This window comes from Arvicanthis niloticus, chromosome 1 (genome assembly GCF_011762505.2).
Source record: "Arvicanthis niloticus isolate mArvNil1 chromosome 1, mArvNil1.pat.X, whole genome shotgun sequence".
Classification (NCBI taxonomy): Eukaryota; Metazoa; Chordata; class Mammalia; order Rodentia; family Muridae; genus Arvicanthis; species Arvicanthis niloticus.
This window is the reverse complement of record NC_047658.1, coordinates 72,217,114-72,244,387: the sequence shown is the minus strand read 5'-3', so window position 1 is coordinate 72,244,387 and position 27,274 is coordinate 72,217,114. Positions and strand designations below refer to the sequence as shown.

The 27,274-nt window shown below is 42.0% G+C and overlaps 2 protein-coding genes and 1 pseudogene across 3 annotated transcripts; 1 reads left to right on the top strand and 2 right to left on the bottom strand.

Annotated features, from left to right (window-relative positions):
* Window positions 1-10,140: 10,140 nt before the first annotated feature.
* On the top strand, window positions 10,141-13,165 carry LOC143443354 (E3 ubiquitin-protein ligase TRIM68 pseudogene; annotated as a pseudogene).
* A 746-nt stretch (window positions 13,166-13,911) lies between these two features.
* LOC117712983 (olfactory receptor 52I1-like) lies at window positions 13,912-18,940 on the bottom strand. Its single transcript, XM_034509274.2, has 2 exons — window positions 18,302-18,940; window positions 13,912-15,331 (listed from the first exon to the last, which is right to left on the bottom strand). The coding sequence occupies exon 2, from the start codon at window positions 15,291-15,293 to the stop codon at window positions 14,292-14,294; it is 1,002 nt and encodes a 333-aa protein (XP_034365165.2). The 5' UTR covers window positions 15,294-15,331; window positions 18,302-18,940; the 3' UTR covers window positions 13,912-14,291.
* LOC117699144 (olfactory receptor 52I2-like) lies at window positions 18,939-26,859 on the bottom strand. 2 transcript variants are annotated; one of them, XM_076939416.1, is made up of 3 exons: window positions 26,418-26,859; window positions 23,613-23,726; window positions 18,939-22,429 (listed from the first exon to the last, which is right to left on the bottom strand). In XM_076939416.1, exon 3 carries the CDS (start codon window positions 22,370-22,372, stop codon window positions 21,398-21,400), a length of 975 nt encoding a protein of 324 aa, XP_076795531.1. In that variant the 5' UTR covers window positions 22,373-22,429; window positions 23,613-23,726; window positions 26,418-26,859; the 3' UTR covers window positions 18,939-21,397. The 2 variants fall into 2 exon arrangements, with proteins under 2 accessions (XP_076795531.1, XP_076795534.1); XM_076939419.1 differs by having other exon boundaries at window positions 26,699-26,859.
* Between the last annotated feature and the right edge of the window lie 415 nt (window positions 26,860-27,274).

The window sequence follows — 27,274 nt, the reverse complement described above, 5'->3', positions numbered from 1 at the left end:
GATGTAGAAGTCCCTCAAACACATCAGGTTCAACACTTACTCTATCATTATGCTTAGTTCCTGTCAGAGCATTGATCATTTGCAGATTAAATTCAGATACTCACAGAAATGAGAGGCCATTACAGAAAAGCCATCTGTGTTTAAGTAACTCCTAAAGCATACTTGAAGGAAATGTTTAGACTTGAAGAAAGGACACAAAGGGTTGACCATTCCAAAACAGCAGGAGTTTAAACAAATGCTTAAAAATGGATGGGAGGGGAAAGAACTGCATGCAAGCACGCGGCCTTGAGCCTCAGATCACAGAAGCCACAAAGCCTTGGATGTGCTTGTGGGCATCTGCAGCCCCAGCCCTCCTATGGAAAGGAGGCAGACAAAGACAGCAGAGTCCCCGTAAACTTATGGGCCAGCTAGCCTGGCACACAGAGCAGCAGATGACAAGAGACTCTGTCTTAAACAAGGTAGAATATGAGTCAGACACCCGAGGTTATGCCCTCTTTCTACCACATGTTGTTATGGCACATGTGTGTCTACACTCACATTCACAGAAACACAGGTCATAGGTAGATAATACCAGCTGTGCCCATAGGACCAGTTTCAGAACTGAGGAGTGTAAATGTCATGAGTGATTTTGTCCCATTTTGTTAAGGATATGTTTGTACATGTATACGTATGATATGTGTCTATGTGTGTCTGTGTGTGTCTGTGTGTGTCTCCATGTGGATATAACATCCATGTTTTCCTTCCTCTCTATTTTTTATGTAACATGGCATTGAGTTGATATCAGTGCTTAAGTTTTTAATCTATATTAGCATATTTAAATTGTAAATGTTCCAAAAAAGACTTTACTATTTATTCCTGTAGAATAATTAGTGTGTTTGAGGTTGTAGGAGGATATTTATATCATGTTAGGTAAAATTATGACACCATTGTCTTCTGTTTCTTTTAAGACAGGACCAGTAGCTACGTAGCTCAGGAAAACATTGAGCTTGTGATCTGCTTACTGAACATCCCAACTTTAAGGATTACACCTGTGTACTACCATATCCAACTTATGTGAGGCTGGGACCCAGAGCTTCATACATGCTGGGCAAGCCACCCTACCAATTATGCTACATTCCAACCAGTTTTATTGTCTTTATTTGGATAAAGTATAACATAAGAAGTGGTTGGATGTCAAAGGGGAAAACATGTGATGGTTGGTCTCCATTATCAACTTAATGGGATCTAGAATGACCTAAAAAATATACTTCTGATTGTGTTTGTGAGAATGTTTCCAGAGATTAGCTGAACATCCATCTACAGATTGGGTGGCACCTTCTAACTTCCAGCCCGTATATAGAGAAGCTCATGGAGAACCCAGTGTTGGCCTGCTCACCTTCACTTCTTCCTGAGTGCACCTATCATTACCTTTGCCATGCTCCACCAAAATTATACTCAAGGTTCTTCAGCCTCCCAACATGGTCTCAATATAAAAGATCAGAGACTCGTGTGGGGAGTGGAGGAAGGGAGGGAGGAGAGTCCTGTCTTCAGTGCTGAGACATCCATCTCCATAGACAGAGTACCCACTGAGTTCTGTGCCTCTAAAGCAGTGGTTCTCAACCTAATGCTGAAACCCTGTAAGACAGATCCTTGTGCTGTGTTAACCCCAAACATAAAATTATTTTCACTGCTACTTCATAACTGTAATTTTGCTATTGTTATGAATCATAATGTAAATAATTTTGGAGACAGAGGTTTGTCAAAGGGGTTATTGTCCACAGGTTGAGAACCATTGCTCTAAAAGATATTAATGGTTGTTTTTTTAATACCCAGCACCTATCAAACAAACCCATCTAAATCTCTCTCTCTCTCTCTCTCTCTCTCTCTCTCTCTCTCTCTCTCTCTCTCTCTCTCTGTGTGTGTGTGTGTGTGTGTGTGTGTGTGTGTGTGTATGTATTGGTTTGAATATGCTTGACCCAGGGAGTGACACTATTAGTAGGTGTGGCCTTGTTGGAGGAAGTGTGTCACTGTAGGGGTGGCCTTTGAGACCCTTCTCCTAGCTTCCTACAAGCCAGTCTTCTGTTTGCCTTTGGAACAAGATGTAGAACTCTCAGGTCCTCCAACACCATGTCTTCCTGGACACTGCCATGCTTCCCACCATGATAATAATGAACGGAATCTCAGAACCAATAATCCAGCCCTAATTAAATGTTTTCCTTTATATGAGTTGCCTTGGTCATGGTGTCTCTTTACAGCAATGGAAACACTAAGTAGTGCGTGTGTACATTTTTTTCCTTCCTGCTCTTCTAGAGAACCATACCTAAAATATTGTATAAATAAGTGCAAGTTTTATAGAAAAGCCTTTGTACGTTCTGGTTCTTTTCAGATCCATGAACTGACCCAGACTGGAAAGAAACTCTATCGATGTAAATAATTTAGGGAACTCTTTGTTCATCTTTACTCTGTATAAGTTCATCAGCTAATGAGGTTACACGATCTTGTCTTCAAAACCTTTAAGTCGAAAGTGCTCCTCATATGCACAAGCCTCTTCCCCCAGCAACTCTACGGTATCCTATTATCAGGGCCCTTGAGAGACAGTCATGGTCACAAACACATTCAATTACACATGAAAAAGATGTGCCCTTTAACTGATTTAAATTCACGTGAACTTGGGTGACTTTAAGACAGAACGTATGACCCAGCCTTGCAATCCAGGTCTCTTTGTACTCGTGCTCAATTAATATTTTTAAAATATCCTCTTTGAATTCATCAGTTCACTATGACATAAGGACAGTAATTTGTCTCTCCTAAGAAGCAGAGGCTCAGCTCAAGTCTCAGTTCCTCTTTCTCCTCCTACTGAGCTGGTTCTGTTTATTTTTAGTAATTTTCTGGGCCTCCCACTGAAGAATGTCAACCTTGTCCTGAGCTCTGACATCGGTATGGGATCCAAAGAACATGGGTCCCAACAATAAACATATCACTGGAACTTGGATTCATCCGGGATTTTTTGGTTATTTCCCGTACATCACTGAGTGCCTTCTCTTGCTTACTCAGTAAAAGTCCAAGTATCGGAAAAAGAACCACAGCAGTACAGAGAAAAATCCAGGGCACTGATTCAACAGCCTGTTGTTTCTGTCTTGTGTGTCTCTGTGGTTGGATGAGAAGAAAGGGTACACACTGCTTTAAAAAGTTTTTTTTTAGTGGCAGCTTATGATCAGGACTGTTCTGCTTTGTAATTTAATATCTATTTGTAACTCTGAAACCAGTTTGTTGCAGTGAGGAGCTACCTGAAGAAGTATGGAAGTGTCAAGAGTTAGCCTGGGAAAACAGAAGTATTTATTAAAACTTTTGTTTAAATGTCTGAAACCTGGAGCCATTACCGGCCGCTTTTGTTCCAGAGAACTGCTGATTCCATGCGTAAAGGTACCATTTAAGCAAAGGCTGAGCTCCCATGCAACGTACTTGAATAAAACCAGGAAAAGTGGCAAGAGAACAGCCAATCAGGCTACTCTGAGTGTAGACGTGATTCGTCGGTTCCAGCGCCATGGGCGGGTCCTGGGGCTCTGCGGAAGCCCCCGGGTCGCAGCTCTTGCCTAGGCTCCTCCGCCCCTGGCGCGATCCCAGCTTCCGGCGGGCAAGCGCCCCACTGCGCTCCACTCTGCAGACTGACCCTCTGGAGTCCCCCGTCTCCACAGCGGGATACGCGCAGAAAAGGAGGCGACAGCAGGCCTCTTTGGAGGAAGACACAGGTCCTGCCTTTTTATCCTCCCATTGCCCTGGAGACCTGCCTAACAGGTCAGGGAGACACAGTCAGCCACCACTCCCAGACCCCAGCCTAGCTCTCTGCAACTTCCAGCCTCCTCCCCGTCCCTTCGCAGCCCTGGGTGCAGCCTTTTGAATTGCCATCTACAAAGTTCACTCTGAAGAACAAAATCGCATAAAGAAAATTAACATTTTTCAGTTTTGCGTTTGGCCTGTATTCATAGCTGCCCTCAGCTGCAGGTTGGACTGGTCTGCACAGTTAATGATTAAAACTCTTGACCAAGTAATTTCTTTGATAAAAGATCTCTATTGGAGATCTCCTCTATTGGAGGACTATATCTATTTATCCCCAGATCTTTGACATCTTTCCCATGTTTACATTTTTTGAGGCAGCTACATGCTTCCAGCACATTTTGTGATTGATCGTGATTTATCATTTATGTCTTTCTTTGTTTCACTTTCTACTGCCAGTGTCTTCCACATTCTCATCTGCTAGCGTTTCTGTTTGTTCTTATTGTTGATGTTGTTTTGGGGTTTGGGGTTTGTTGTTGTTGTTGTTGTTTTGTTTTGTTTTGTTTTCTGTAGCTTTAGTAGTACATTTGACACCAAAGTGTGAGCAGGTGGACACATGCACACACACACACCACACACCGCCTTACATGAAGACATTAACACCTCTACTGATCAGCTGAACCTCAACATTTACATTTAACTCTCAAGCATTTAGCAAGTGTTGAATGAGACACTGTTCTTGGCATCAAGAATACACTGAGCAAAACTGAAAATATCTCTGTATTAAATGTACCAGGGCATTAGGATACTGTGAGAAAGAGAAAATATGAACAGTAAATTTCTAGTGTGAGAAGAGAACAACACTCGAGGTAAGTGATGTCAACAGTAGAGATCGTGGAAACAGTCCCAGTTAGAAGAGCACGATCCCAAACACGGTAAAATGAACAGACACGGGGTCCAAGTATTGCACGCATTGCACCGAGGAGTATGTGGCTGTCGCGGGTGCAGCTGGAAAAGTAACAAGACTAGGGATTTGAATCGGCAGTAGAGCATCTGCCTGGCATGCTAGAGAGTCTTGGTAAATCCCCAGCGTGTCAGAAAAGTGGAGGGGGTAAGGAGGTGAAAGGAGAGTGCTTACTACAGGATCCCTCTGCTGGAGCTTACATAGGCCTTTGAGTTCAGTATTAGTTTTGCAGATCTTAGGATTCTGGATCTCATAGCTTGGTGGAGATGGTGGAAGCAGAGACAGAAAGCAGGGGAAACAGTGAGAAGGAGTAATCATCTGTGGGTGGCCTGAATCTCAGTCCTACAGGTTTGCTACTCCGGCTCCCACAAAATGCCTTCTGTAAGACTCAACACAGTGGTTTCTTCCTCTCCACCTTTGAATTTGTCCTGTACCCTAAAGCTGGAAAAGATGAGTGATTTTTTTTCCCCAAAGTAGAATAGTGGAAACCTGGGCCAAGCACCTGTAAAATGAGAACTGTAATGGTTTCTATCCCGGGTTATGAAATACCAGTTATCCATGTAAAGTATACAGAGCCATGCCTGGTACTCAAGAGTGTTTTCTATTATTTTACCTTATATTTTAAATCTATCACTATATATTTATTACTATAAAAGAATTTGGGATTTAGAAACTATTCCCTAAGCCCGATGTGCTTGCCAGACACATAGTCAGTAGTTAGTTGCCTGGTAAGCACTATTTAGGACCTAAAGATAGAGTAGTATTTAAAGCCAGTGTAACTCTCCCTTTACATAACCTGTATAGTAACACACACAAGATGAGTTAATAAATATTGCCAAGTATGCCAAGAACCCTAAGCCACTGATTATTCAAGCTCCATACCCACACATAACCTAAACACATCAGTGTATTATTAAGTGATCCTGGCTTTATTCTTCCAAGGGACATGATTTCCCCTCTGCTTCTAACATGCATCCGTGTGTGGTGAGGAGCACGTCTTGGTATGTTGGTGATCAGTAGCAGTGTGACCTAGGAGAGGCAGATGTGATTTTCAGGACACAGTGAAGAACAGCTGTTGCACTTCCACCTTACACTTCAGTGTGCAGCATAAGAAAAACGGCGCAGGTAGGCAGGGAGCTGCGAGCATTTGTGGATTTGCACCTTGAAGGATCTAAGTGTGCACAAAAGGCGTCAGAGAGGAAGGCTGACACTATTTCGTGGGTTTTTTCCCGAATGTTGGGACATCACATTTTATATTAACTTGTCCTCGCCCAGAGAGACTGTGTCGATTTCTCCGGCATGATTAGAGGACGGACGATGGGATCAGACAAGCCAGGAGGAGGACTGAACAACTAAATAAAAAGGAATTCTCCAAGTCCACTTTCTTAACCATCTCTATTTGCGCCTTCTGTGGCTGTGGTGTGAGCAGCGCTGCCCAGTAATAGCTTTAGTTGAGGCCAATGCTTATTATACACAACCGGTAAAGGTGCTACAATGCGTGTATTTTTAAATCATGAATTATAGTTTTGGGAGGAAACTTACAGTCATTACTTTTCTCTTTTTTTTTTTTTTTTTTTTTCCTTATTCTTGGCAGCCTTCACTCATGCTCTGAGACAACTGTCACTTGGAACCACGGATCCTGCAGTGTTAATGGAAGCCATTGTGGAAGAACTATCTGTTCCGCCCTATCTGTATGACCTTCCTCAGGGAGCCTGTGAGCATCTACTGTGACCACACCTTCTGCCATAGCTGTCTCTCTGGACTCTGGAAGCTCCCAAGAGAATCCCAGAACTTAAACTACACTTGTCCCCTTTGCCGAGCTCCCGTGCAGTCAAGGAAACTCCGTCCCAATTGGCAGCTGGCCAGTGTTGTGGATAAGGTCTGTCTGCTAGGCTTCTGTATGGACATGGGGCTAAAGACTGATGTGTGTAATCTCCACAAGCAACAGCTAACCATGTTCTGCAAAGAGGATGATGTGGTAACCTGCGAGGCCTGTAACCAGTCCCCGGAGCATGAAGCCTACAGTGTTGTACCCATAAAGGATGTTGCCTGGGAATATAAGGTAGACAATAGAAGCTGGCCAGGCCAGCCTTTCCTCTGCCTCTCGTCTGGCCTTCTCTATATTACACGCCTGTCTTTGAAAGCTGATCCCTGGTCCCTGGTAGCTACTGATCCTTACATCGGATCTTCTGAGCTATATCTTTTCCTTCATTCATGACCATCTTTGATGTTCTTCCCTCCCATTTCCTCTGCATCTCATCTTGAGTCTTACCACAGGAATACCTAACCAGAGGATTATTTTGGTGTTGAGAACTTGAATCAAACCCTGGTTTCAGTTGGAGTTCTAGGTGACTTGAATGAGATTACATATGATGACTATTATTTATTAGTCAAGAACCTGCAAGCTTGCTTTACTAGGACCATGTATAATTAATTGGCATTAACTGAATCATTTTAACCTTTTCATTTCATAAACACAACTCAGGCCTAGTAATTTTGGATCATGATAACATTATTTTAGAGCACGAAGGGACCATAGATGAGTCACTTAAGACTGATTGACCAATTGCCAGGCATGCTTATGTACTAAGCATATGTTAATACTCACAGTATCCATATTATCAGGTCTTTTCTGACTTTCAGTTACATTAGTTAAAGAGAGATGTCTTAGTTAGGGTTTCTGTTGCTGTGAAGAGACACCATGACCATGATCACAGCAAGCCTTATAAAGGAAAACAGTTAATTGGGGCTGTCTTACAGTTCAGAGGTTTAGCCCATTGTCATCATTGCAGGAAGCATGACAGCACATAGGCAGATATACTGGAAAAGGAGCTGAGAGTCTACATCTGGATTGGAGGGCAGCAGGAAGAGAGAGTGACACTGGGCCTGACTTGAGATTCTAAAACTTCAAAGTTTGCCCCCCAGTAACACACTTCCTTCAATAAGGCCACACCTACTCCAAGACACACCTCCTAATAATGCCACTCCCTATGAGCCTATTGGGGCCATTCTCATTCAAACCTCCATAAGAGAAGTAAGATGGAACTGGGAGCTTGTTCTTTGTCTGGGGCTCTCTCTTTCCCATACTTTGTGATAAGAAGTCACATGTACTGCTTATTTGTCTTAACCACTGTGATCAGCTGCCAGATGCCACCTTGCTCTTTTCCCAGATTAAAATGTAAGAACATATGGCAACTCCTCGGAATCATCATTCTTCTCTATAGGACAGATAAATAAAACATTAAAAGTATGTATTAAGAGTATTTGCTCTGTTTTGAGAGTTTTAGAACAAGGAGGTATTTAGCATTCTGACATACAGGTTAAGAGCTTGGTTAATTCCCAGCCCTGTCAGTTACTAGCTCAGTGACTGGATAGATCACTCCCTGAACCTCAGTTTTCTTGTTTATAAAATGATAATAACAGCAACCTCCAGGGACTGTATTTATATCAGTTATTATCCTGGTTGTTGTTATCAAGTACCTGACAAGAAGCCACGTAGGGACGAGAGGTTTATTCAGAAGAATCCAGGTTATCATGGTGGGGAAGTCATAGTGACGGGAGCAGTAGCAACTTTTTGTGGGATATGTGTAGCTGGGAAGCATGGACAGGAATGGAGACCAGGCCATAAAACCTCAAGGCCTGCCCCACAGTGATCTACTTTCTCCATCCAAGCTCCTCCTCCTGAAGGTTGCTACAACCTTCCCGAAGACTGTCACGGGGTGAGGATCAGATCCAGGTCTTCAAATGCATTAATCTGTGGAAGACTGTTGCCTTTCAAACCCCAGCAGTGTTAGTGCATGTGTGATACTTGTCTGATACTTTATTATTCTTCAACAAAACAAGTGACGGTTGTCAGAATGAAAGGTAATAACTGAATACTTTTGGCTTTCCAGTAAGAATAGTTTTGCATTACTTTCCTAGGAACGCCTCTTACATTTATTGTGTATCTGAACTCCCAAGGAGCTTGCTAAATTCCAGTTCTCATTTGGTATGTCTAGGGCAAGGCTCGAGCTTCTGCCATGCTGATGTCCCTAGCTTTGGACCACACTGTCAACAGCAAGGTTCTGGGAAACAATGGGAACAGGATTAATGAGAGGAGAAATAGTCCTGGCTAGGAAAGTCCAAAGTCTTCTGTTCCCAGAAAGTCTGGCTATAGATCTTTACAGACGCTTGGGGACTATGGGAGTTAAGGTGACTCAACCTAGAAAGCCTCCCTGCATGTCACATGAGCAGAGTCTGTGCCTTCTGTGGCAATCCTTTTTCTTTTATCATTTATTCCAGCCTGCTGCCTGAGGAACACTGGGAAGCCTCTGTCAGCCTAGAGTGCCTACAGTGGCCTCCTGATGGGGCACACTCGTGATCTTTCCGTCTCTTACAGTGGAAACTCCAGCGGGCTCTGGAACATCTGAGGAAAGAACAGGAAGAAGCCTGGAAGCTGGAAGTCAGTGAGAAGGAACAAGCTGCCATCTGGAAGGCAGGTTGCACTTGAGAAGGGGGCTCATGTCATCCCTCTCTTCTAGAGCTGACAATGGAGGCTTCCTCATATCTGTGAGACAGGATGAGGGCCTTCAGCTTCCCCTTTACCTAAGGCCACATAACTTCTCAGGTCGAGCTTACAGGTTTTGAGGTAGCAGTAGCCTCCAATCTCGTATCTTCACGTATGAGGAAGGAATGGTTTTTCTCACACATGAGCTCATAGGAGTATTGCTTGTAGAGTGGTGGTCAAACAGTTTCTGTTTCACTTTTCATAGCTACTAAGACTTTGGTTACCTAAATTAACCAAAATACTAGGAAACCCCCTCAGAAATATGTTTGAAACCAATAGACATAAAACTCTTGGAACTTTTGGTCAGTGTGATCTAAAACAGTACAATAAGCACACACACACACACACACACACACGCACAGCAAGAAGAAAAACTATTCAGCAGTGTAGTTAGCAACCATCAGTGTAACCATCTGACTGTTTTTTTTTAAAAAATGGGAGCTAGTCCCCATCATATCAAGATAATATCATGGGTGCATGCCTAGAAATAAGCCTTTGGAGGCAAAGAAAGAGAACTGCTACAGTTTCAAGTCCAGCCTGGTCTACATAGTGAATAACAGTCCGGGAGGGCTATATACTGGAGCCCTGTCTCAAGAAAAGAGAAAGAGATACCCTAGATCCTATTGCGGTTGATCAGAGTAGTGCAGATTAAAGGTCACTCATCCAGAAATAAGAACTGCAAAGTGTTCCCGAATCCGAAAGTGTCTTAGAACCAACATGCTACCAAATCAGAAGGACGTTTCACTGAGTGATAGGTTATACTCAAAATGCAAGCACACTAAAATTATTTTATAAAATTACTCTCTGGTTGTATATTCAAGATTCATGTGAATCATAGATGAATTTTATGTTCAGAGTTGGACCTCATTGCTAGAGTATCTCTATATTCATTTAATCTAAAATCCAGAAGAATTCCAAGTCTGAAATACTCTGGTCCCACTCATTATTTGTAAGTAAAAAGGCTACCCACAAAAGGACCAAAAACAATGCCCTAGGGCTGTGGGAAGTCAGGAACATAGACAAATTAGATCCTTGTCTTTGCCTCCATAGCCCAGTACATGGTTATAGCAAAGCATTTCCACAGTGTGTGTTGTTTGCACATGTCAGTGTCCTCCATTCCACATGGCCCTTACCCTAAAAAGACCAATGCTAATTCCAATCTCAACTCCAGACATAGATGGAAACATGAAAGCAGAGCATCCTATGGGAGTTTGAAAAATATCAGCAATTATTAAAGAAAAAGGAGTTGCCGTGTCAGCAGGCAGCTGCAGTTCAGGCTAGCCTTGAGCAGGAGAAGGGAGAGACAGCAAACAAACTGGAGCTGAGGCATGCAGTTTGAGCTCATGCAGCAGAGCCAGGTCCTGTGGAGGATGATTGTGGAGCTAGAAGAGAGATCCCAGAGACCTGTGCACTGGATGCTGCAGGTGAGTAACAGCCTTTCGTGGGACCCCTGAGTGAGAACTGGAGATAGACAGGAACTCCAGGGGAAAGTATTAACTAGTTCTTCAAGGGCCCTATCATCATACTGTCCACCAGCTGAGGACTTTGTCTGCCTCCAGCTGACACCTGCTGTTCTCTTTCTGATTGGGTAGAAGACCTGACCCTAAATAGTCTCATAGGCCAGATCATCTGCCCAGCCAGAGGTAGGAGGACACCAGGTACTTACTCTGATAGCTTGACAGCATTCCAGTCCCTTCTATCCTGCCCATAGTGAGATGGAGTCTTAAGGTGTTCAATGTAGCTAGGTCTGCTCTGCTGTCCTCCCAAAGCTTCTCCCCAGCTCTAAAGTCTGTGTATCCCTTTGAGAAAGCCCCTTTCAGAGTTTACATCTGTCTAGTGTCTCTAAGGCACTGCACACTCATGAGCTGCATTTTATTTCTCCTAGAGTATTCAGGAAGCCTTAAACAGGTATGTTCCCATCCTCAGAGCCTCTGTGAAGCCCTATAGGAGATAGAGAGGCCTGGCCAGCGCCAAGGACAGAGAAGGAATGTAGACTGAGTACCTACAGAAGGCAGATGCTCACTCACCATCTTATGTTATATTGGCTAAAGAAGATTTTCTGACCTCTCATTTTTTGCATTTAATTCAATTCATTTCAAACATTTCCAATAAGAATTTTCAGTAAAGCTGAAGTATGTTATTTCATGTAAATGGTCCAAAAGTTTGGCACATGAGGCTTCCAGCTCAGACCCTTTTCTCCTCTGCGTCACTTCTCTTCCTCTTCCTCTGTCCCAATATTTAGCATTCTCAAGAGGAAGCTCTGACTATTCTTACCTCCCTGTCACAAAGAATTTGAAGCTCAACAAGCTAGCTATGCCACCTTTGCTTTGCTGGACAGGGGGATCTAAGTGACTGACTCTGGCCAAGCCCCTCCTCGCCAGACTAAAGGAAAGGGACTCCAGGAGCAGAGCTAAGAGTCGTGGACCCAAAACACACTCTTCTTCTGCAGAAGCAAGTCTTGGAGCCTGCAGCAGCTAGAACCAATCTCCTTGGAGCTGAAGACAGATTGCTGTGTGCTAGGACTAAGAGAGACCCAGAAGACGTTTGCAGGTATTAGAGACTTGGGGACTGTGATGGGCAGTGGGAGGGACTCCACCCACAGAGGTAAAATGGCTCAATGTAGTCTGGGTGCTTCATCTAGCCCCACCCCACCCATTGCTGAGAACATGTCTGTATCATGCTTGGCATCAGTGTTACCACTAAGATCTTTTCCCCTAGTGGATGTTCGCCTAGATCCAGACACAGCTTACTCCCACCTTGTCATTTCCAAGGATGGAAAAAGTGTGCACTATGAACTCACCCAGCAGAACCTGCCTGACAATCCTGAGGGATTTTACCGTTAAAACATTGTCTTGGGCAGCCAATGCATCTCCTCCGGCCGGCACTACTGGGAGGTAGAGGTTAGAAACAGATCTGAATGGGAAGTATGTTTGGAAAATGTAGACCAGAAGGAGGTAGTCTACTTATCCCCTCGATGTGGCTTCTAGGTGATAAGGCTGAGAAAAGGAACAGAGTACCGAGCAGGCACACATGAATATCTGCCCCTGCCCTTGTCGGTTCCTCCACACCTGGTAGGAATCTTCCTAGGCTATGAGGCCCATGACATCACCTTCTACAATGTGACTGATGGTGGCTCCCACATTTCACTTTCCCCCACTATCCCTTCCCAGGCTGTCTCCTGCCCTATTTCAGTCCTTGCTACAGCACTGGCACTAACAATACCATGCCACTCACCATTTGCACCCTGGATGGGGAGAGCTAGGAGAGCCTTCCTAACCTAATGTTGGAATTTGGCCTGGTACACATCGCTGTTGAAGGATGCTTCCACTGATAAGCATATCCCTGAACCCAAGGGCCCCTCTATCTGACCTCATGGTATCTTGCTATTAGAACAAACTGTCAGTGCTTCTCACAGAAAAACAGTCCCAGTCAGATAAACATGTGATCCATGATGGAAACATGACAGGGATGATAGACTTTGTCCATTCTGGAGATCACAGCCCTCCTCCCTGCTTCCATAATTAAGTGGATGCCGGTGATTAAATAAATGCAGACTCCAGAAAAGCTTTTAAATAAGGTTTTCCAATGGGATGAAGTAATAATATACATGTCCAGAGCTGATTGTCATGGTGAAACCAGGTAGAGGGTACTGACTGTGAGGCTTGCTGCTACCAAACAAACCATAACCTCCAGGCTAGAGAAACACAGTCTGTGCTTTTCCAGCACAGGATGCAGAACTCACCTAGGATACTCCCCGTATCTCCTTCCTGAGCATGAGGGTGGGTCTGCAACCTGGGCCTGTCGTTTCTCTAAGGGGCAGGATCAGAAACCTTAGGGGCCTTAGTTTTTATTTTTACTGTATGTATAAAGAGATTGAAACAGCTTTGTTTCCTACAGAACTTTGGGAAGTAAGATTTTTCAAGATTGTAAAATAATTTTCACATTAAAATGAAACAAAGTTGACAAACTCAATTCACAGATCACAAGTCATTCATTAGATTTAGATCTGAAACATGTTTGAGAGAATTTGAATGTCCTCTTTGGAAAGATGCCTCTAATCTGGCTTAAAATAACATTCTCCTATCTCATGGGTTTATTGTAAAGACCAAAATTCCATCCAATACTTTTGTTCTCTGTAGAGAGGGGAGGGAAAATAATGGATTATTGTTGTGGCAACCATAATGCTTTGCCACTAGCAAACAAAACCTGCATAGCAGCCCCTTTGTTCCTTAGGGTGCTCCCCCAGCAGTCCAGGGCCCTTTAAACCTAAAGGTACCCATGCCACACTTCACGAGGGCATACTGACCCTGGGCCCCAGAGGTAGATTGTATATCTGATTGCATGTATTTGTCCCTGAGTTAGAGTGAAGACTGTGAACTCAAAACAGAAACTAAGATAACAAAGAAGAAGTAGAGTCACCAGGAAGGGAGGAAGGGAGGGAAGGAGGGAGGGAAGGAGGGAGGGAGGGAGGGAGGGAGGCAGCCAGCCAGCCAGCAGCTAGTTAGGGTTAAATTGGGATCTTCTGATGGTACTAGGAGAATTTACATGGTTCTTGTAACTGCATAAAATTCTCCTTGAAGATGCAGGAGAGCAGAATGTGCGAAGAGAATCATACTAAAAAAAAAACAATTTATAAGTCATACAATAATGAAAGGAAATTAAGATTATATATTGAACTGTATCTTTAGAGTGGTGGTTATGCCGGGGGAAATTGCACAAAAATAGCCCATAGGTGACAAAATTGTGATGTGGGAGAATTGTTGGCTCTGCCCATGGGAAAGGACCAATGGTGTGCTGCCTCCATGTTCCCAAGTCTCTATCCTACTGCACATACAAGTTAAATGAAATTATTAAGCATATCAGAATATCAGAATCATCTCATTCATAACATTCTCACTAAAAATTGAAGGTTTTTTTGCAAGCAGTCTTCACAGCTTCATCCTGAACTCTCCACAAACAAGTGAAACAGTCTCGTCCCATACGTCTGTGCGCTGGTCTAGGAAACTAAACGTATGAAGAGTTTTATGTTCATGAACCATGTCTAAAGAAACAAGTCAGCAGCACCCATATTCGCTCCTGGATTTGCTTGGTCCTAATGCCATAAATGATGGGATTCAAAGTAGGTGGGACGACCAGGTACAAGTCAGCTAACAGCACTTGGATGTGCAGGGGAACTGCATCCTGCCATAACCAGGCTATATATATGGATGAGATCCCAGGAAGATAGAAAAGACACATAACTCCCACATGAGAGCCGCATGTGCTTAATGCTTTCAACTGAGCATTCTTCGAGGACAGATTAAATACTGCCCTAAGAATCAAAATATAGGAGACAGCAATGAAGGCCACGTCACAGCCCACAATAATAGAAGAACAAACCAAGCTATACAGACTGCTGGGCATGGGGTCTGCACATACTAACTTGGCTACAGCCATGTGTTCACAGTAAGAATGGAAAACTACCTTCGAGCCACAGAATGGCAAATGACTCAACATCCAACTCAGAGGAGTCATGGAAATGACAGCTCTGAGGACAATAGTCACACACAATCCTAGCATCAGTCTAGCTGTGAGAATTCTCCTATAGTGTAGGGGCTTGCAGATGGCCACATAGCGATCAAAGGCCATGGCCAGTAGCAGTCCTGTCTCCACAGCAGTGGCCGCATGGACAAAGTACATCTGAGTGAAACAGGCATTAAAGCCAATGGAGCTGTCTCCTGAACTGAAGATGCTCACCATCTTAGGTACCACAGAAGAAGCCATAACAACATCCACAGCAGCCAGAACACATAGGAAGAAGTACATGGGCTCATGTAGAGTGGAATCCATGCAGATCACAATAATAATAAGGGTGTTTCCTAAGAGGGTGATGCTGTACATGGCACTCAGTGAGATGGCCAGCCAAAGATAGGAAGACTGTAAACCTGGGACACCCATGAGGAAGAAGGAGGCAGGGGTCTCCACGGTGTAGTTGTAGGATGGTCTTGACATCCTAGGTGAGGTGCTTTTTCTATCGCAATGCAAAGCCATGAGAGAAGAGAGTGGAATACCATCAGATGTGTTCCTGTCTGGGGAGTAGACAGATCCTGAGTGTCATGGTAGTGTTTGCAGAATCAGAAAACACAAATTACACCATCTTGCTCCATTTCCCGTGCTCATCAAGGTTCTCTGTGTTAACAGAGTCTACACATTGTTCAGAATCATCTGCTGACTTTCCTCCTTTGGGAAGTCTCTTCCCACATTGCATGAAGAGGTGAAATTAGGAACCTTTTTGAGTTTTTTTTTTTTTTTAATTAAATCTCAGGACCTAAAAAAATATATGGCCTGGCAATCCTAATGTTCTACCCAGGTCTGTCTTGTTCAGATGGTATTGCTGTTGGGGGATGTTGGTTGATCTTCCAGGGAACCATGGACTTTTTCTTAGAATATAAAAATAAAAACAAAGCTCTGTGTGCTTCTTTTGCTCTGCCACAGATGTGGTGCTGGCCTGACATCACCATGGATGAATAAAGCAAAGGAGCTAATAATATTGCTACTAGGATCACATTCCCACAACTTAAAACATTATGTACCACTTACTATCTGTTTTTGCCTTGATCAGATTATAGAAACTTTTCATGCCTTGATTTGATCACTGGTGTTTTAAATTTTAAATGGAAGACTATACAGTACTTAGTTTTCAAAGAGTAGAGCAAAGTTTAAAATGAGCCTGGTTTTCTCTGCTTAACCTTTTAACTCCAAAGCATACACAAGTGGGGAAGTGCAACAGAGACTAAAATTAAAAATAACTAATTCCACCAGGTGGTGTTCACACTCATCTTTAATCCTGGTACTCAGGAAGCAGAGACAGGTGAATCTCTTGAGACTGAGGCCACCCTGGTCTACAAAGCAAGTTCCAGGAGAGCCAGAGCTACACAGAGAAACACTGTCTTAAAAGACAAAAGAAAGGAAGAAACATAAATCCACCAACATAACCATTCTGTTCAGGTTTTCAGTTGTCCTGCCATGATTAGCCCCTGGGGTTTCTCTTAGAGTTGGCGTAAATGCCTAAATGATTCAAAATGCAATTAGGCACTCATGTTCTGTCCTTTCACAGACTGATTCCAAAACTCAGACTGTTGTCTGCTCGTTTAATATTTTTCTATTATTATCCATTCTGCAGAAGAAAACTTTCTTACACTTTCGTACAACTCTAACTATAAAGCCTAAGAGTGAGGCTCTGATGTCATATAAAGTACTGATACCAAAATGGAGTTGGATTAGAGATAAGAATGGGTGTGGAAAGGAATGGGTGTGGAAAGCATACTTTGTATAGACTACATTCCTGCCTCAGCACATTTTCTGACTGCTTCCAGATTATTTGACTCAAGTAACTGCAAACTTGACCACGTAATAAAAGAGGCTAAAGTCCTTCTGGCCTCTTTCCATAAGCCCACAGAGCCTTAACATTGCAGCTCCTGAGTCCTTAGCCTGGGGTTGCCATACCACTGACAAGATGGGTGTTGACTTAACAATAGTCAGAACTGTTTCTTAGCCTTCAATGAAAAGAGCTTCTTTGCCAAGCCTCAAGACGAGTTTGAGTAGCCGTCAAGTCCCACAACCCCCTCATTAATAAGGTTTGCAGCCTAAGTTGTTGGATCCTTACTCTTGGTTCCTGCCTCTACTTACCTCACTTTTAATTCTCTTCCCCATGTACTAGAAAAGACATTTTCTATGATACCCAAACATATGACAAGTATTTACCTGATTCTCCAGCCTCACTATATGGAGGCCATTTGCCCTCCAATTGGCTCCTGGAGAGCTGACTGATACCACACCAGGACAGAACCTCAAGAGTTTTCTAAAGAGCCAGATTTCTGAGACTTGATGTTCACATATTGTCTTTTGGGGGGGGGGGGACAGTAAACAAAAACCTTAATAATAATAAATATATAGTGAGACTGGTTGAACTAAATAACAAATTCTGTGTCAATAAAATCTGTGTTGTATATAATCACAGAGAGAGGCATCACTGAGAGGTGAGGGCAGCACTGAGAAGAACTTCAAAGTAGAACTGAGAAGAAGAGTTAAAAATAAGCCTGGGTATCCCTAAGCCCACAGTCTGTGTTTGGGATACTATGGATTTGGGGTTGAACATTGGTGTCTGTAGATTTGAAGTAAAGTGAAGGACTGAGAATTCCCACACCCATTCACCTCTGACCCAGAAGCTGCTAGAAGTGAGTGTCTGTCATCTGAGGCCATCCTCACCTTATGCCCTGCTCCATCTTCCTGTCCCCGGCCCTTGGAACCTCATGACTTGCCAGATGCTCACAGTGGTTTCGAGTTAATGATCTTCTCTTTTATTTCATTTTATTCACTTTTTATCTTGATCAGCATTGCTAGAGATGTGTGTGCTTTTTATCTCTTTAAAATATTTAAAACGTTTAAATATTTAAATTTAAATTTTTTTCTTACAAACATTGATAGTGACCTCCATTACAGATCTGCTGTGACTCCAGTAGTGGTTTAAGCATCATTTCATGGGTGCTTGTTTTTCAGTTAGCTCTTTGGGTCACTTAAAACACCTGCTATAAGATACAGAAATCAAAGCTGCACACTCTAATATCAACACATGCAGCCACAACTGCTTCCTGCTTATTGGAGTGAATTCTTTTCAGAAAGCCCAGGGTCAAATCTCCCGAGACACCTTTCCATCCTTGCAACAGTTGTTTTCAACCTTGAAGATGCACCTGATGTCTGGAGTGTCCATCACTGAAAAGTGGCCTAGGCAAATCATTTGAAATCAATAAATAAGTCATAGGATGCGAGGTGATATTTTATTCCAAATAAAAGATGGAGCAATTTGAAATTAACTTGCTTTCCAGATAAAAACACTACTGCACACCTCATTGAATACAGGCTTGCTGCCCGTGATAACCTCATTTCCCTAAGTGCCTCCCCCTACACAGACACAATCTCTGCCCTATAACATGGGTTTTTCTCACAACAAGTCTTGGACCCTAAAATATGTATATCTACCATTCCAGTATTGCAGTTACCTTTGCATTTCTCTGCCTTGAACACAAGTAATCCTGTAGGCCTAGTCCTTCTCCCATAGCTGCCATCTCTTGCATCATTTCCAGAGGAAGCTGTAGATATCCATAATGCCTCCAGAGCCGACCAGACCCTTTATACTTGTCTGCTTGAATATAGAACTTGAATCTTTATTGCTGAGATGACCATAGCCTAAAAACTTCTTAAATCCAATCTCTGTTTCCTAATTCAGTTGTCCACATAACAGATTTCCTCTTGCGACATCCATTTTCTGAATAGGTATGCCTACTATTTCATGTTCCTCACACCAAGTAATATGTAGACTCATATAGGACCTTCAAGAAAAGCAGTAACACCACAGGAACCACAGGAGAGCAGACACAATGGAGTTACTATAAGTGCTATCCTTTTCAGATGCCTCCCCCTGGGACACTCCCTTTCCCAGGAGATACTCTGACATCCTGCCTTTTCCCTGGACACTGCATGTCTTGGCCTCTGCCCAGCAGCCAAACAGTGAGACTCCTCCAGAGACTGGATCTCTTTTGTGCTCAATCCCCGAGGCATTCCAGACTGTGAGAGAAGTCAGGAGCCTAGAGAGTGAACAATATTTGTGTATTCTAGCCCCAGAGGATACCTAACGTTAGACTAATGAACGATACAGAGGACATCTAGGAAAAAAACAAATAATCCAAGTGTCATTTTTTTCCTTAGTACATTTATTTCTTTGATTGATTGACTGACTGACTGACTGATTGATTGATTGATTGTGTATATGTATGTGGGCATGCCCATGCCATAGTCCCTGTGTGAAAGTCAGAGAATAACTTCCGGGAGTCAGTCCTCTCTTCCATCATGTCAGTCCCGGGAATTTAACTGAGGTTGTCAGGCATGGCAGCCAGTGCCTTTACCCACTGGGCCATCATACCAGCCCTAATTACGTGTTTAATTTTTCAATATTCCAGAACCTCTAATGCAACTATGTACAACCTTCCAAAGGCTTGACCCTTTAATACACTTTCTCATGTGGTGGTAACCTCCCCCCCCCAACCACATTATTTTTGTTGCTACATTATAACTATAATTTTGCTACTAATATGAATCATGATGTAATTATTTCATGTTTCCAATTGTCTTAGATGTCAAAGGACCATTCAATCCTTGAAGGGGTCATGACTTACAGGTTGAGAACCACTGTTCTAGAGGGTGTTTTCCTAAGATTTCTACGTTTGGTTATCACAGTCTGCTGAAGGAGCTGCCGTTATTATACCTACATTTCTTCAATGAGCATGAGATACAGAAAGTGCCCAAAGACACTGAGGCCAAGAGAGAAGCTTTAGATTCAGCATCAGAACTCTTTTCCCTGGTTTCATACAGTCAGCACATCCGTGAATGTGAGTGCCAGTCACTGTGGCTTGGAGACCCTTGTTTCCATTCTATGTGAATGTACCTGCAGTGGGATTGCTGCATCACAGGTGATCCTGCTTCTCATATTTCATAGATGTCCCACACTGTTACCACAGGAATTTTACTATCACAGTCTCCAATAACCATGCAAAGTGGTCCAGTTTATCCACATTTCCTCCCAAAGTTGGTTCTTGCTTTTTTTTTTTTATTATTTTTTTTTTTTTTTACTTGGCTTGGCTTGGGTTTTTGTTCCCATACATATAGATCAAATGTATTCTCTCACTGTCGTTTTAGATTTCACCTCTCTACTATTAACCAGTGACAAAAGCATTTTCGTGTATGTTAGTTAGCTGGTCATTTGCACATCACCTTTACAGGAATGTCTGCCTCCATTCGAGTATCTACTTTTTTGTTATTGATGTTGAATTATATGATCTCATCACTTACTAGGTAAATAGTTCTTACTGAATATATACTATATAATATATTTTTAATGTATCCAATATATACTTTGAATATATCTCCTTCTACCCTATATGGTGTCTTTGCATTCCATTTTATCTTTTGTTAAACAAAATTATTTCTGTCCTTTGTGGGCACATCTATCCAGTTTTCACTTTTGCTAGGCACTTTTGGATATCATGTCTAAGAAATCTTTGCAATGTTAAATATTTCCTCTCATTTCATGATTTTCAATCTTCTTTACCTTTTTTTTTTCAATTACTTTTTGCGTATCATGTAAGATAGGGTCCCATCTAATAGTTTTGCATTTGAATGTCCAGGGTTCCCGACACCATGCCCTGCATCCGATCTGTTAACCAAATATACCTCAGAGTTTGGGTCTGAGCTCCGTGTTCTGTTCCTCTGGTTATTTTTCCTTTTGTGTCAGTACTACTCTGATGGTTTTTGATTAAAAAACTAAGACTTAAAACTAAAGTCAATCAGAAGAGATGGAGGACATTTTGTGCTAATCAAGGGAACAATTAGCCAACTTGCTATTGCAGTTTCTCCTGGCGCTTTGAGCTTTAATATCAGAGAATTAGTCTTACTAAAATTTTCAATTTCATTAAGAATCAAATATATGTATCTCTGCCCAATAAAACTGTGTGGCTCTCAGAAGGGAGATGGACCCAGAGCATGATTCTCTCCATCCCATGTTGGTTTTTTTGTTCCTTTGTTTTACACCATGGTTCAGATTTCTTTTTCCAATTCATTCATTAAAAAGGGGCCAGCACTATTGACCCCAAGTTCACATAAGATAAACTAAAATATGTTTTAGGTGGAGGAGATGTCTGCTTAAGGAATAAACATGGGAATCAAAGAAAATGGAACCATCAGTGATCCAGAGAAAAAGATCCAACAGTCTCTACCACAACACAGGGGAGGATCAAATCTAAGAAAATTTTAGTGAGGAAAAAGGTAAAACAAACAGTAACTTTCATCAACAAAGGGACTGATGTTAGGTTGGAACAAAGACTTTTTTAAAATACAGAAACAAAACACCAAATAACATTCTCTGCCCAAACTTCAATCATAACATTCTAAATAAATAAACCAGAAAATACAGTCACTTCAGTCAAACTCTCCTGAGAAGTTGAAGTATTATGCAAGGACACTCTATGCCTGTCCATGTCCATAGGTCTCAAAGTCCTCTTTGCAGTAGCTGGAACACTCGAGGTCTGAGAAGCTTTTTCTGTTCATGAACCTTGAGTGCACTGGTGAAAGAAGCAATATGTCAGCAGACTCCATATCCGTTCTCGGATGTGTCTGGTCCTGATGCCATAAATGATAGGGTTTAAGGTGGGTGGGATGATTAGGTACAAGTCAGCTAACAGCACTTGGGTGTGCAGTGGAACGTTGTCCTGTCCTAGCCAGGCCACATAGATGGATGCCATCCCAGGGAGATAGTACAGTGCCATGACCCCAACATGAGAGCCACATGTACTCAATGCCTTCCACTGGGCATTCTTTGAGGACAGACCAAAAACTGTCTTGAGAATCAAAGTATAAGAGGCCGAAATGAAAGCCACATCTGAGCCCACAATGATGGAGGAAAAAATCAAACTGTAGAGACTGCTGGGCATGGGATCAGCACATGCTAACTTGGCCACAGCCATGTGTTCACAATAGGAATGAGGAACTACATTGGAGGCGCAAAATGGCAAATGACTCAACATCCAACTCAGAGGAGTCATAAAAATAAGAGCTCTAACGGTGATAGTCACACTAATTCCCAGCATCGCATGAGGGGTGAGAATTCTCATATAATGTAGGGGCTTGCAGATGGCCACATAGCGATCAAAGGCCATGGCCAGTAGCAGTCCTGTCTCCACAGCAGTGGCCACATGAACAAAGTACATCTGAGTGAAACAGGCATTAAAGCCAATGGAGCTGTCTCCTGAACTGAAGATGCTCACCATCTTAGGCACCACAGAAGAAGCCATAACAACATCCACAGCAGCCAGAACACATAGGAAGAAGTACATGGGCTCATGTAGAGTGGAATCCATGCAGATCACAATAATAATAAGGGTGTTTCCTAAGAGGGTGATGCTGTACATGGTACTCAGTGAGATGGCCAGCCAAAGATAGGAAGACTGAAAACCTGGGATGCCCAGGAGGTGGAAAGTGCCAGGGGATTCCGTTGTGTGGTTGTAGGATGGCCCCAGCATCACTGGTCAGACTGCTCTCCTGTTAACTTGTAAGTTATTATAAGAGAGGTGCCATTCCTATAAAATAAATTATTGTGTGTGATGTTGACAAATTATTGAAGTATTTTCATCTTGGTGGTATTTTTCATGACCTAAAATTTTCAATTAACATTGAAAAAGTATTCTTCCATTATGTAAAGATTATGTGCTTTACTAATATCTGTTCACATCTTAAGATCAATTTTTTGTTTTTCTGCCAGGAAGTGTCCTCTCTGGTTCCCCCCCCCCATTTCCACCTATTCCCATGCAGGTATTGCGTGTTTATTTTTACTTCAAGCATTCATGAAATCATGTTGATCCATAATGATTTCAAATTGATGATTCCAATAGTCTACCTATGGCTTATGGTATACACTCAAAAAATGTGCCTTTAATTTATAATTGTGTGTGATCCTAGCCTGTGGAACAAAGCTAGGAGATACATTTCATGTATTTCTTATAGTCAGATATTTCTACATAATAAACAATCAGAAGAATTTGCCTTTTATTCTCATGATTGTTGAATTAGACAAATTTATTGAGAAGAAATGGCATATTATGTCTCTTTGGACTAGTACCTAGATAAATGATAAAAACACATTCCTGTCAGTCAGAAATGCATTATATGGAAAGTATAGGTTCAGGAAATAAGGCCATTAAAAATGGCATAATCACTTTCCATATAAGACAATGTTGTTGAAATATTTATAATTTTCTAAATTTGAGGCTCAATTTCCTTGAAGTAGTTTCAATTACTACCCCAAGCAATTACATATTAACCCTTCAGACACTCATAAAGATGAACCTCCCCATAGCTTTTCTGCTTTTTCTATATGGTTTGCCCCTTTTCAGGGTAAACTACCAAGGCACTCCATAGACCAAAGAAACGTTATCCTTGTGAAATTAAAGCATGTTTTAAAGAAAACAGTATATGATCATGCCAAGATGAGAAAGAGTATTTATGAGTGAATTTCTACATTTGTAATATACAACAAATATCTATATAAAACAATTGACTTAAGTACTTAGATGATTCTACATCTTATATCATATAACATCATTCAGTCCACTTGAGGTTCCCATCTAGGTCTTCCCAGTACTAAAACCTGGCAGTATATTTAACAGCATTAAAGTCAAGAAAACAACTATGGATACTTACCCCCTCCCAAAAAAAAGGATTATAGGTTCACCTGGAGAGTTTGTGTAAAGAAGAGAGACTTACAACTCTGGAAGTCCAGGAGCCGAGCTCCAACACTGGCAGCGTCTGCCTTGTTCTGCATCTTCCTCATTTGGGTAGTGCCAGGTCACAGGATATGTAATGACTTTGCCAGATGTCCTAAAAACAAAGGATCAACACTACTGTCACATTCCTGTGTTGTAACCTTTTATTTTCCTTCCCTTTAAGTTGCTCCGTTTCTGTGATTTTACTTACATATGTAAATACTATAAAAGACCCACAGTATTCCGAGAACACATCACACAAGGTCCCCTTTGATTTGATTCAGGCCTAGGAATGTTGGCAGATCTAGAAAGCCTGGTTTTCTCCTAAAGCACAGGACAAAATCCTTTCTGTTGTCTCACGTAAAATGTGTTATTAGAGTTCTGTGGTTGAGAGAGAGAAAAATAAAGTGGCTAGCCGTAGTAGGTCAAAATCTAGATGTGTAGAGTGGAATTAGTCATTTGCTAGCCAAATTGCCTTGATCAAATCATGTAAACCTTCCAGCCCTGAACCTTCAGGTTGTTAGGATAGAAATAATCATTCATCCTCGTATCAAAGAGGTCTTTTGAACTTAAATGAAAAGATAGACAAAGGGATCCTTATGCTGGTTTGAACAATAGATGTTTAATAAAGTGTAGAAAGTAGGAAAAACATTGCTCATCCTGCTTAACCCAGTATGTCCACTACTCTAACACGCATATTAAATGACTATTCCTGAAGATTTCCTCTCGGCTCTCCAATGAACTAACACTGCAGATGCCCCTATGTTGAAAGATGTTTACTGTTTAGCAGAGTGCTCAGTACACAGGTACTCAATAAAGTATAACTTTTTAAAGGACTGTTTGCATGGATTAAACATATACATTGTTTTAAATAACAAACTCAAATGTGTAAGTATGATTCAGAGACTTTTTTAAAAAAAATCCTTCATTCCATGAAAGTTTTCTCCTATCATCCTTTGATCTGCCACTGGAAAATCTCTCTCTCTCTCTCTCTCTCTCTCTCTCTCTCTCTCTCTCTCTCTCTCTCTCTCTCCCTCTCTCCCTCTCTCCCTCTCTCCCTCTCTCCCTCTCTCCCTCTCAGGGATACAAAGAGTGAGGCTCTAATTTGTAATTTGCTCTGTTTTGTTTTGGGGACTGTTTGACTGTTTTCATTGTCACTTTAGTGGAAAGAGTTCTTGTCTGTCTAAATAACAACTCATTTCTGAGAACAAAGGCTAAGAACTGTTATTTGGTCCTGCTATTGTATAAAAATTCTTCTAAAGATGAAAGGATGATGTGGAAAGTGTGTGATAAGAACGTTCATAGCAGTTAAGTAGATATGCTCACCGTTTGTCCTCGTAAGCTCAACAGTGTTTCACATCCAGAGGAAATGCACAGGCAGCTTAGCCCAGAACTAGACTCAAGATTCCAAGTATGAACTACATTAAGTCCAATTAACTTCAAACCCCTTATCTAAATATCACATTGCTAAAGTCTCAGCCTAGTAGGTTATCACATCAATTACATGGCTTGTGTTCACTTAATAACAGACAAATATAACCTAGAAACTAATTTCTTAATCTTCCAAGAATCTTCAAGAAAATTGAAGAGTTCTTATTTGACAAGCTCTGAGACTAGGCTGGCTAGCCACTAAATCCTGTGACTCTAATCAGTAAGGGGGTTCAAGTAAGGGGGTTCAAGGATAAGCTACCATATTCTTACTCAATTATCTCCTCTTTAATTCTCTTCTGTTTGTCTGGTCCCTCCTGAGTAATAGTACAGATCAGACCTGTGGGCATCTGTCCTAGGAATCCCATCTGCTACCTAAGAGACTTTCTCTATGATCTAAGCACTAGAAAAACACTTACCTAGTTGTCCATCCTAACTGTGTGATATACACTTGCCATGTCACTGTCAGTCCTACACTAAGTGACCTGACACCCAGGTGTCAGACACCCAGGGGTCTGAAGAGACCCTGAGCAGAATCTTCAGGAATTATCTGCAAAACCTAATGTGTGAGATCTTAATGCAAATTATGAAACTTTGAAACAAACAAACCACAAGGAGGGGGGAACCATGTAACTACAGAGACCAAGGACATAATAAGCTTCACATGAAGGATCATAGGAACCTTGCTGTGTGTGTAGCCACAGGGGTGAGACAACCTCAGTAAAAGACCAGGTGAGAACAGAAGAAAGCAATCAAAACAATGGTGATTGAAGAGTGAAAATGACTCAAGATATTCTACACTGCTCTGCTCTGAGTTCCACAGATTCAGGGTTCAGCATCACTACCTATAGATTTGAGGAGAACCACAGAGATCCACAGTTCCCACTACCCCATTTATCTTAATCCAAGACCATCCTCTCTTGACTGCCTGATAGAAATCCACTTTCTGCCAAGGGCATGGTCTGTTTATGCCATGCCCACTCTTCCTCTCTCCAGCCCAGACAACCTCACATCATCATACTTTCCTATGATCATTTCCGACCACTCATTGCTTGTGGAAAGTTGCACATGTTACAAGCCTTTTCCAAGAATGAACATTTGTTGTGTTTTTTTTTTTTTTTTTTTAATTTTTACCTCACTCAACCTAATACTTCATTTTTCTTTGAAGATCAACAAGGGCCTCTGTGCAAGATCTGCTGCCACCTTGTGACTCCTTTTAGTATCAGTAGCTGCCTCCTTAGTTCTTTGGTTTTGAATCCCATTGAAGGTGAATGTGAACTGGGCATCTCATCTGAATGTAGCTTTGCTGCCAATGATAATTCTGTGTGCCTGCCCCAGTGCCTCTCCCACCACCCAAACACACTGATGCTCAGCTTACAGTGCATAGTCTTTTTTCAGCTCCTCTTTGTCTTAAAAAACTGTGTCCTCATTTTTCCAAAGTTGGACTTTTCACTTCTTTCTGCCTTAAACACAAGAAGCTTTGTATTCCTGTTCACTCTCCCATCTCTTCCAATCTCTCACACTCTGAAAGGGAGCCTTTGATGTCGGCAGTGCCTTCCAAACCAGAACAACCTCTTGGCAGAGAACTTGAATCCTCCTTTCCAGGGGGATCATGACCTGGAGGTTGCAGCAGACCAATTTCCCGTTTCAGATACCTACATGACAGCGTTCTGTTTACTTAGCTTTCTCAAATTATCTATGTATGGTGATACTTATTTCTTTCACCCAGAAGAAATGAGATTTATTCAGGACTCTTCTCAAAAGCAGTAAGTACCAGTACCACAAGAGACCAAAGGAAACAATGGAGAGTCAAGATGAGAATTATCCTTTTCAAAGACCTCCCACTGGGATCTCTCCTCCCCATCACTTTATTATCCTGCTTTCTCCCTGGACACCCAATGTCCCTTAGCCTCTGCCTAACAGCTAAACACTGTAAATCCTCTAGAGTACTGGCTTTTGTCTAGGTTCCATCTAGATCTTTCCAGACTATAAAGTGAGTCCAATGCCTAGTAGGTTAATAGGCTTTGTATCTTCAGGTCTCAAAAGACACCTAAACACCAGTCTGATAATAGAGTTCATCCTGAAAGAAAACAAAGGGTTTGATGGAAATCCTGGCTGTGCCAGCTTCCCAGGGAGATTCTTTCCAGGGTTTTCTCATTCCATTTTCAACCCTCAAATTTTACTACAATCATGATGTCTACATATTATAGATGAGATGTGCAGAAGTCCTAGAGG

What these genes read in the sequence shown, in the direction of transcription:
- LOC117712983 (XM_034509274.2), bottom strand. Translation starts at nt 15,293, where the DNA reads ATGGCTTTGCATTGCGATAGAAAAAGCACCTCACCTAGGATGTCAAGA.
- LOC117699144 (XM_076939416.1), bottom strand. Translation starts at nt 22,372, where the DNA reads ATGCTGGGGCCATCCTACAACCACACAACGGAATCCCCTGGCACTTTC.